General features: G+C 56.2%; 1 protein-coding gene across 1 annotated transcript in view; it reads left to right on the top strand.

Moving 5' to 3' along the window:
- The window catches only part of ASPM (abnormal spindle microtubule assembly), a 33193-nt gene that overhangs the window by 10770 nt on the left and 12862 nt on the right, over nt 1–9561 (top strand). The window contains exons 4-18 of the mRNA XM_005885001.2: nt 858–962; nt 1346–1492; nt 2333–2578; nt 2819–2886; nt 3577–3718; nt 4242–4372; nt 4743–4918; nt 5584–5729; nt 5883–5968; nt 6305–6526; nt 6656–6863; nt 6956–7098; nt 7200–7328; nt 8418–8612; nt 9310–9557. Coding sequence (XP_005885063.1) covers nt 858–962; nt 1346–1492; nt 2333–2578; nt 2819–2886; nt 3577–3718; nt 4242–4372; nt 4743–4918; nt 5584–5729; nt 5883–5968; nt 6305–6526; nt 6656–6863; nt 6956–7098; nt 7200–7328; nt 8418–8612; nt 9310–9557 — 2392 coding nt within the window. The remainder of the gene's footprint in view (nt 1–857; nt 963–1345; nt 1493–2332; nt 2579–2818; nt 2887–3576; nt 3719–4241; nt 4373–4742; nt 4919–5583; nt 5730–5882; nt 5969–6304; nt 6527–6655; nt 6864–6955; nt 7099–7199; nt 7329–8417; nt 8613–9309; nt 9558–9561) is intronic.

The raw sequence follows: 9561 nt of genomic DNA, 5'->3' as shown, positions 1-9561 counted from the left end.
TTCCTCAGCGTGGACTCCATCACTCATCACGCACACGTCTTTCCCCTCGCTGTGCTTGCCTAGAAACCCAACCCCAGTCCCACGCTGCGGGCTCTCTGCCTGCACCTTGCAGGTGGGTCTTTAAATGCGTGACCTCTGCCCTGTCCGGGTGGCTCAGTGGGTGGGAGCATCGTACCATTCACCGAAAGGTGGTGGGCACCTACCCAGTCCAGTCAGGGCACATACCCAGGTTGTGGGTTTGATTTCTGGTTGGGTCGCAAATGGGAGGCATCGATGGGTGTTTCTCATATCGATGTTTCTCTCTCTCTCCTCCTCCCTCCTGCCTTCCCTCCTTTCCTTTCTTTTTAAAATCAATAAACATATCTTCATGTGAGGATTTAAAATAATAAATTCATGACCTCTGACCTCAAGGAAGCCCTTAAGCCTTTCAGCTCAGCTCCCTTTTCCTGGCTTGTGGCTTCGCCGCAGCTGCCTCCACCTCCCTTCTCTTCTCCTGAGGCTTCCACCTCCCTCGCTGCCCCCTAGGAAGACCCAGTGGTTGGGCTGTTACTCTCATCTGTCTCCACTGCTTCTGTGTCAGCTGCTGCTCATCGTGGCTGACGTGGCCTCTGACAGCTTCCTGTTCGCGTTGGGTCTCTGGTCTCGAACCCTTTCCTCTGCCTCCTGCCCGAGCGGGAGTCTCTCACGTCCACTGAGGGTGTGAGGGACCCGCCGCAGCGCAGCTCGGGCCTGACGCTTTGTGTCGCTACTGTTCGCTGCATGGACAGGACCGTGGAGAAGCCGTCTAACTAGAACATTCATTCAGGGATTTCAGTTCACTTTTTAATGCTCTTCTTCTGCTTTATAATTTATTTTAGATTCTTTAGCATTCAAAACTCCTAACTCTAAAACACACAAACGGACCCCACGCATGGTTCCTGTGGCCCAGGCTAGTTTGACCTTCATAAAACGCTTGAAAACAGGCAAGTGTCTTTGGTCTTCACAGTCCTGGGAATGAGCAGGAAGTGTGTTTCCAGTGGGAACGGATTGAACAATGTGTTTGTTGAACGAAAGCCTCGAAGACCCGGGAAAGTGTGTGTATTCAGTAACAATGAGGGTGTTTTCTCAGACTCATGAACCAGCTCCTGGGACGCGGGGTTGTTAAGTCAGCAGGGGCTGCCTCGCTCTCCCTTTGTACTTGGATTGCGTTTCGTACCTCAGGGCTCCCCACTTCTCCAGCGAGCAGCGGAGAGAAACCCTTATTCCATGTCCTCGGGCACCTTTGCAGTCAAGATGCTCTGTTGCTATGTGTCCTGTAACGATGTAAAGGAAAAGGTCTCATGTCCTGACCCCCTTGTGCCCTCAGACATCCCTAGGCACCCGATGCCATTCGCCGCGAAGAACATGTTCTATGACGAGCGCTGGAAGGAGAAGCAGCAGCAGGGCCTCACGTGGTGGCTGAACTTCATCCTGACGCCCGACGACTTCGCCGTTAAGACACACGTCTCGGAAGGTAAGCGCTGAGTCCTAGCGTCAGTGAAACAGCACCCTGTTCCCACGGATGGGGTCCGCCACGACGTTTGCCTTTTTAATGGCACATGTTTTATTATAGTAATGGCATGCTCCAGGCATTTATTATAGTAATGGCATGCTCCAGTCATTTATCGACAGAAACGCTGAAGATTGTGTCAGGGAGAGCTTTTAGGGAATTCTGGATGGAAGGTACCGAACTTGACGTTTTCGTCTCACTTTTCATTCTTACACACGAGCCAGTGCAATTAGCAGGTGGGTTATTCTAATGCCGTCAGTCAGGTCCAGGGAGCCGCGGCCACTCAGAGCCGTCCGCAGGCAGGAATCCATCTGCAGGATTTTGACATCGAAGGACTTGGGTTAGATGGTCTCCAAGGGAACAGAGCCTGTTATGTTCGTTCCCCTCTGGAGAGAAGTGTGTTGGATAAAAATGCAAATCGCATTTCAAAATGGAATTGATTTAAAAACCCGCACTCCCTAGGAGCATGTCTGTAATTTACAAAGAGGATGGAGGCAGAGAAACCAGCAAGGAGGCTCTCCCCTGGTCTGAGTTCGAGAAGAGAGTGTTTGAAGTGGGTGGTGCTGGTGGCGGTTGGGAGGCGTGGCTAGGCTTGCGGTGGGACCAACAGGTCGCAGTGGTAGATGGGCCTCCGGGCGGGCCGAGTGAACGGCCACACCTTTGTTTTGAGATGGAAGAGAGGAGAGCGCGTGGAAGGGCGGCCATGACTGTGGGCGACGGTGGGTGACTGCGTTCACTGCTGGATGCGAGGGTGCGTGTGCCTCTCCTTGACCAGGCCCTTCTCTCTCCCTCCCTCCCTCCCAGTGAATGCCGCCTCTCTCCTCCTGGGCGGGGAGAGCCACCACAAGCTGAGCGTGCCCAGAGCCCCCACCAAGGAGGAGGTGTCGCTCCGGGCTTACACGGCCCGGCGCCGGCTGAACCACTTGCGTCACGCAGCCTGTCGCCTGTTTACTTCCGAGAGCATGGTGAAGGCCATTAAGAAGCTCGAGGTGGAAATCGCAGCCCGGCGGTTAGCTGTCCGGAGAGACAGGCACCTCTGGAAGGACGTGGGTACGCGGTGACGCAGCCTGCGGGCTCCTCCTTTGAACAGAGGCTTCGTGGTGTCAGAGTGACACTCATGCGTGACTGGCTTTGCTGCCTGCATCTCGCATGTTCAGATGCCGTCATGTGTATTTGAGTGGAAGTTCGTTTATTTAAAGGAACTTCACTGACGTGGCTGCCCTTCCTCCCGCTGGTTCCTCCGCGCAGGCGGGTGACTGGTCTGAGCCGCGCTGTTTGCTTGCGTTTCAGGAGAGCGGCAGAAAGTCCTCAGCTGGCTGCTGTCCTACAACCCCCTGTGGCTGCGCATTGGTCTGGAGGTGAGGACCCCCTGCGGCTGCGCAAAAAGACTGCACTTTAGGAACGTGCTTTTAGGAGGCTTTTAAAATACAATAGGGTTTCACTTATGAAAGCATTTCGTTAGCTTTTTCTTCCCGTTTAAAATGTAAGTGCTCCTGAGGTAGGGGACCATGCCAATGCAGATCATCGCCACTTAGTTTTATAGTCACTTTATTGTTAGTTTCTGAAACATGTATAATGCGGTGCTAGATAGAATGACAAGTAGAGCAAGCTCCTTTTTGACAAAACTAGGCTGTTTAAGTCCATTTTCTAATTGAAACCTGGTAACACCATTGAGGTCTGTGCTGCTGTTTCCCCTTCTCTGATGACCCAGAGCGTTGGTGTGCCGTGACCTGAGTGCCAGCACTGGCCGGGCTGTGCCCTTCCCCGTCTGAGGCAGCGCAACCATTCTGAACACCGGGCGTAAAATGGCATCAGAACTTGAGGTTTTCCCGTCGTTCAAGGCTCAGTCGTGTTGAGAATGTTAAAGCCCGTTGAGTTATACGAGTCGCACAGTGTGCAGAGGTGGCTCGGCAGCTACGGGCCCCGTCCCTTCTCCTGCGGAGGGAAAGCATGGCGGCCTGAGAGCGAAGGTCGTCGTCCGCCTTCCCACCACACCCCTTTGCCTCCCAGAGGTGCCAGTCCTGACTGTGGCTCTGATTCCCTCCCAGACAGTGTTTGGGGAGCTCATCGCGTTGGAAGACAACAGTGACGTCACTGGCTTGGCTGTGTTCATTCTGCACCGCCTGCTGTGGAACCCGGACATCGCCGCTGAGTACCGGCACCCCTCCGTCCCCCATCTGTACCGAGACGGTGAGCAGTTCTGCCTCCACCGCCTTCTCTCCGTCCAGCCGTCCAGCCGAGCGTAGAGATGGCTGCGTCTCGCTCTTCCTGCCTCTGAAGTCACCTGCGGGGGAGACAGCATCAATAGGGCCCTCTTCCCACCCCACCCCCACATTCCCCGCATTTCCTCCCCCGTAGTTCCTTCTGCCTTTCTGCTGTCTCCCCCCCCACACCCCGGGCTGTAGCCTGTGGAGGTCGTATCTGCTTGAGTGTCTGTTGTACGCATGGCCCCTGGGCTGGTGCTGGGTGGCATAGTGCTCGTTAGGATTCGTGGAGGGAGGTGGACTAACGTATTTGGTGCCTCTGCGCCTCTCCCCCTCGCGCCTGCGTTGGAAATGCTCCCTGTTCCTGCCCCTGGTGTGAGTCGGTGCGCCCAGTGCGTCCGTCGCGTTTCATGCCGACTTCCTGTCACTCTTACACGTCGTCAGCATCACGGTCACGGGGAACGGGTCCGGCCCAGGCTCACCTGCTCGCTTGCTGTGCCGCCCTTTAGGCCACGAGGAAGCCCTGTCTGCCTTCACCCTGAAGAAGCTGCTGCTGCTGGTTTGCTTCCTGGATCGCGCGAAGCTCTCGCGGCTCATCGACCACGACCCCTGTCTCTTCTGCAAGGACGCGGAGTTCAAGGTGCGGCTTCCGTCTTGTCTGTGGCTGCACAGCCCCCCTGAGGCTCGGGCTGGCCCTGGCCACGCGTTTTCTCTACAAAGCGAGTTTCTCGAGGAGCGGGGCGGGGGTGGGGGGCAGAGGCGTGCCCAGCGTGTCCTCCCAGCGGCTCCCCTCCGTTTGAGAGTTGACTGAGCCGCCAGCCCTGCTCTAACCTGGAGGTGAGCCGACGGGGCTGCCCAGGCCTCTGCTGTGGGAAGGTCTTTCCTAGCGGGCGCATAGCCAACCACGGCTCGTTCTTAGAGAGAGTTATTAATTGGAGCGAATGTTTGAAGGCTACCATGTTTGAATGGTGGAGAGAGTGGAGTCTGATGCCTGCGCTGGCTCCCCACAGGCTAGCAGAGATGTCCTGCTGGCGTTCTCGCGAGGCTTCCTCAGCGGGGAAGGCGACCTGTCGCGCCACCTGAGCTGGCTGGGGTTGCCCGTCAGCCACGTCCAGACGCCCCTGGACGAGTTTGACTTTGCCGTCACGAACCTTGCTGTGGACTTGCAGTGCGGGGTGCGCCTCGTGTGAGTATAAGACACAGAATCGGGCTACTTAGGAATGGGCTGAAATGTTCTAAAAGCACTGTTTCCTGTGGTTGCACAATCTTCATTGCTTTTTCATGTTTGGAAATGAATTTAGGTTAAAAAATGGGAATAAGTATCTGCAACACTTTTGGGAAAATGGGGTCAGTTTTAGGCCCAGACACCACCTCCTGTCCACAGTGTTTCTGAGAGGAGGAACCACCGGTGCCTAGAACAGGGGTGGGGAGGTGTCAGACGTCGGGGTAAGTGTCTGCAGTGGTCGCACGAGTCCGACAGCATTCGAGACCCGTGTTAGCACCGCCCTCACTCCACACGAGGAGAAGTAGGACGAGGAAGGAAACTGGCCTGCCCGCTTTTACACTGGAATTGGAGTACAACTCGGGTCTGGCGTCAAATCGCACGATCGTTCCTCCGTATCAAACTGGAAGCCTCAGAATCGGCTGTGAGCACCCAGTTCCTGCGGGGAAGGCGGGCGTGGCCTACTGGAGCGACAGAGTTTCAGGAGAATGTTTTAGAGTCTTTCTAACCCAGAACTCTCTAACTTGGGGGAGGGAGGGTTATGCGGGTGGTAACCATATTTAAATGAGGCTTTTTCCCCTTACCTTTTCATATCACACTCTCATCTGAAAACCCCTCCCGTTTGGTAGGCGAACCATGGAGCTGCTCACACGGAACTGGGACCTCTCGAAGCAGCTCCGCATCCCTGCCATCAGCCGTCTCCAGAAGATGCACAATGTTGACCTTGCTCTGCAGGCCCTGCAGTCCCGCGGGATCTCGTTACAGGACGAGCAGGGTGAGCCCGAGAGCAGGGGGAGCCCGGGAGCAGCGGGAGCCCGAGAGCAGGGGGAGCCTGAGAGCAGGGGGAGCCCGGGAGCAGGGGGAGCCCGAGCGGCTGCTCCCCGAGGGCCCTGGCCCCACGCGGTGCTAACGGCTGTCTCACCTGCAGGAGGCGCGATCCTGGCCAAGGACATTGTGGACAGGCACCGGGAGAAAACCCTCGCGCTGCTGTGGAAAATAGCTCTGGCGTTCCAGGTAGCGTGTCTTCCCATCAACTAGACCGACAGTGGGAACTGTGACTTCCAGCTGCTCTGCTGTCCCAGGAACGGGGCTAACCTCACAGCACCCCACCCTCGACCTCACCCCTAGGAGAAGGAACCGAAGGGAGAGGCACATCCGGGGTGGGAAGTGGACACGAGCTTGGGACCCAGGCTGGTGTGGCCCGAAACCCCGTGGACGGAACCCCCGCCCTTTCCATCGCCTCCGTGCGGACATGCTGGTCTTTAGCTTCTGTGGGTGAGAGTGATACCCTATCGAAAGGCGTGTTATCTTCTTACAGGACTGAGGTAGTTATTTTCTCTTACGTTTCAGGTGGACATTTCTCTTAATTTAGATGAGTTAAAAGAAGAAATCGACTTCTTGAAGCGCACGTGGAGGGTGAAGAGAAGCACGCCTGCGCGCTCCCGCCCTGCGGACGCTGTTCTCAGTGAGAAGACGGACACGAGGCCGAGCGACTCCTCGGAGCAGCGTCCCGAAAGCATCAGGCTGTTGATGGAGTGGGTGCAGGCCGTCTGTGCCTTCTACAGCGTCAAGGTAGGTCCTTCCTCTTGTGTAGCCCATGTCTTCAAGTCAGTCTTGCTGAGGATTAAAAAGAAAGGAAACGTGCTTCTCTCCAAAGGCAGTTGACCCCTTTCTGGCTCGCCCCCCCCCACCCCCCCCCAGGTGGAGAACTTCACGGTGTCCTTCTCGGATGGCCGCGTGCTGTGCTACCTGATCCACCACTATCACCCCCGCTGTGTGCCGCTGGACGCCATTCGCCAGCGGACCTCGCAGACCGTGGAGTGCGCGCAGTCGGGCTCCGTGGTCCTCAATTCCTCTTCCGAGTCGGATGAGAGCTGCCTGGACCTGTCCCTGAAAGCCCTCGAGCTGGGTCAGTGCCGGCGGTCGGTGGGCATGGCGCGCGCTGGCAGTGCCAGCCCTGCCCGTTGGCAGAGCCGTCTCATCGCTGTCTTCTCGCAGCAGGGAAAGCCCCCGAGCTGCACCGGGAGCTCCTGGAAAACGAGAGGAGGAACTTCCAGCTGGTGAGCTCTGCGGCCAGGGACCTCGGCGGGATCCCTGCTATGGTGCAGCACGCGGACATGTCAAACACGATTCCGGACGAGAAGGTGCGGGAGGAGGAGCCTCTTCCCCGGGGACCGGGAGGAAACGCCCGGAGACGGGCCGAGGGGCCTGCCGCTGTCCGCCTCCATCTCGCGCTTCCTCCTAGGTGGTCGTCACCTACCTGTCGTTCCTTTGCGCGCGGCTGCTGGACCTCCGCAGGGAAACTCGGGCTGCGCGGCGCATCCAGGCGGCGTGGAGAGAGTACAAGCTGAGGGCAGACCTGCGGCGCCATCAGGTACAGGGAGTTCTGATGCTCGAGTGCAGGGAGCTGGGGATGGCTCTTCTGTCTAACTCCCGGTTTCCTGTATTCGATGTGCCTTCCCGCCTGCCCGCCCTGCCTCCCTCGGCTGCAGGGTCCGTGGAGTAACGTACCCGACGCGTAAATGTGTGGGAAATGGACGGGATGCCTGACGGGCCCCGCCCTCCCTCCTCTGGACTCTCCCCAGCCTCCAGGGAGCAGGCGTGTCTGGTGCTGGGGGTCAGGGCTGGGGCTGGGGCTCAGGGAGCCGCTCATTTTGTCTGCGAAGCTCCCCAGTTGGTCTTTTGTTATTAAAGGGAGCATTTCGGTTTCCATGGTTTTATTTCTCAGAATGTTTAGGACCTAGGGGGTGGGGATGTTAGTTCTTATTTCCCTTGTGGCCCCAAAAGGACAAAAAGTTGCAGGAACATAAAGAATTTTCCTGAGTTTGGAACCGTGTGTAGCCTCTGCCTGGGTGTCCCGTCATCAGGCAGGGCCGGTCCGGCCGCCGTGGCAGGGACTCTGGGCGGCTCTGGCAGCGCCTCTCCCACTGGTGCTTGTTCTCGGCACCCCGGGGCTTGCCGCCGCCTGTGCTCTGTGCTAAGGGGGTCATTTCCTCTCCCTTTCTGTGAACTCTTTTGTTCAAATTGTAACCAAGCAACCTGGCCTTATTCTGTAGAGCATCTTTATTTTAGGGTCTTTCCTCCTTTTTCCCCCCCATACGATGCACCCCTGTTTTGAAAATTAAGCATGAATTTACTGGACCACAATCTGAGAGCCACCATGTTTAAGTGCCTTTACAGTGATGACTGACGATCTGTGATGCATCAAGCATGTCTGTGGTCTTTCTCCTACGATATCCCTCGGAGTCTTAGCTTCATCACGTAACCGTAGCTGCACGTCCACCTCTCGGCCACTTCTCGGTGCCCAGGGTGCCCGTTCTCCAACTCCGACTACGAGCGTGTCCCACGCAAGTGTGGGGGTGTTTGATTTCCAGGACGAATGGATTAATATTTAACAAATGATTTTCTTACAAATAATAACTTAGGGTCTCCAGTGATTGTTTAATTAATGCTTTGTTCTAAGGAGAGAGACCAGGCTGCAAGAATCATCCAGGCGGCTGTGCTGGGCTTCCTCACCAGACGGCGGCTGCGGAAGGAGGCTCAGGCCGCGCTGGCCGTTCAGAGGCGCTGGCGAAGACTCTGCCGGCGGAGGGCGGTCCTGAGGGCGCAGCAGGAGCAGCTGGAGAAGGCGCAGAGCCAGGCGGCATCGGTGATTCAGGTAGAGCATCCTGGCGCTTTGGAATTTGGGAAGTTTCAGTGACTTTTAAAGGAGGAAAGTGAAATACGACCAACTTTTAAATAGTTGTCGTTTAGACTTCTACATCTTATCTGGTATTAACTTCAGCACATATTTTGGGAGCATTTGAGATCTTGCTTCCTGACATGTGTCATCCGTTCGCCGCAAACTCTTACAAAAATTAAAAAACCCGACGCGATTGTTGCGTGCCTTCCCGCCACCTGTGAGCGGCTGTGTGCAGCCGCAGACACAGACGGGGCGATGCCCACTCTCCTCACAGGGGCACTCAGGCTGCCTGTCGCCTCTGCTGTGTCTTCTTCCTGGAGGTTTTCAGGCCTCCCCTCGGCCATGCTGGGCTGTGGCCCGGTCATTCCACTCTACGCCCACTGCATGGATGTGTCACATTTTGATTCTGTATTAATCTGTTGAAGAACATTTGCATTGTTCCCAGTTTTAGGTAATTTCATTAGGATTGAGACAAGGATTTGCGAGTTGGCTATAGCTGTATCAATGTAGAAACCAAAATACACACGAAAGAGACAAGTATCTTTTTCAAAAATGTATTGTGTGTTAATTTAACGTGCTCATTTTTAAGCAGTATGTTTGAAAAATTAATCCATTCGAATGTGTCGAGTACAGAAGTGACGTCCCTTACTCTGTCCTTCCTTACCTCCTGCAGAGAAATTGGAGAAGGTATTCCGCTAGGAAGCAGTTTCTGAGATTGAGACATTATTCCGTCGTCCTGCAGTCTCGGAGAAGAATGGTGGCTGCCGTCGCTTCTTACAAACGCCACCTGTGGGCCGCAGTGACCATCCAGAGGCACTGGCGAGCGTGTGTGAGGCGGAAACAGGACCAGCAGAGCTACCGGGCGCTCCGAGCCTCGTGCCTGGTCATCCAGGCTGCCTTCCGGAGGTGGCGGCGCCGGGAGCAG

The sequence above is a fragment of the Myotis brandtii genome, unplaced genomic scaffold (genome assembly GCF_000412655.1).
Source record: "Myotis brandtii unplaced genomic scaffold, ASM41265v1 scaffold888, whole genome shotgun sequence".
NCBI lineage: Eukaryota > Metazoa > Chordata > Mammalia > Chiroptera > Vespertilionidae > Myotis > Myotis brandtii.
The sequence above is the reverse complement of the archived record's forward strand: the minus strand, read 5'-3'. Positions and strand labels throughout refer to the sequence as shown.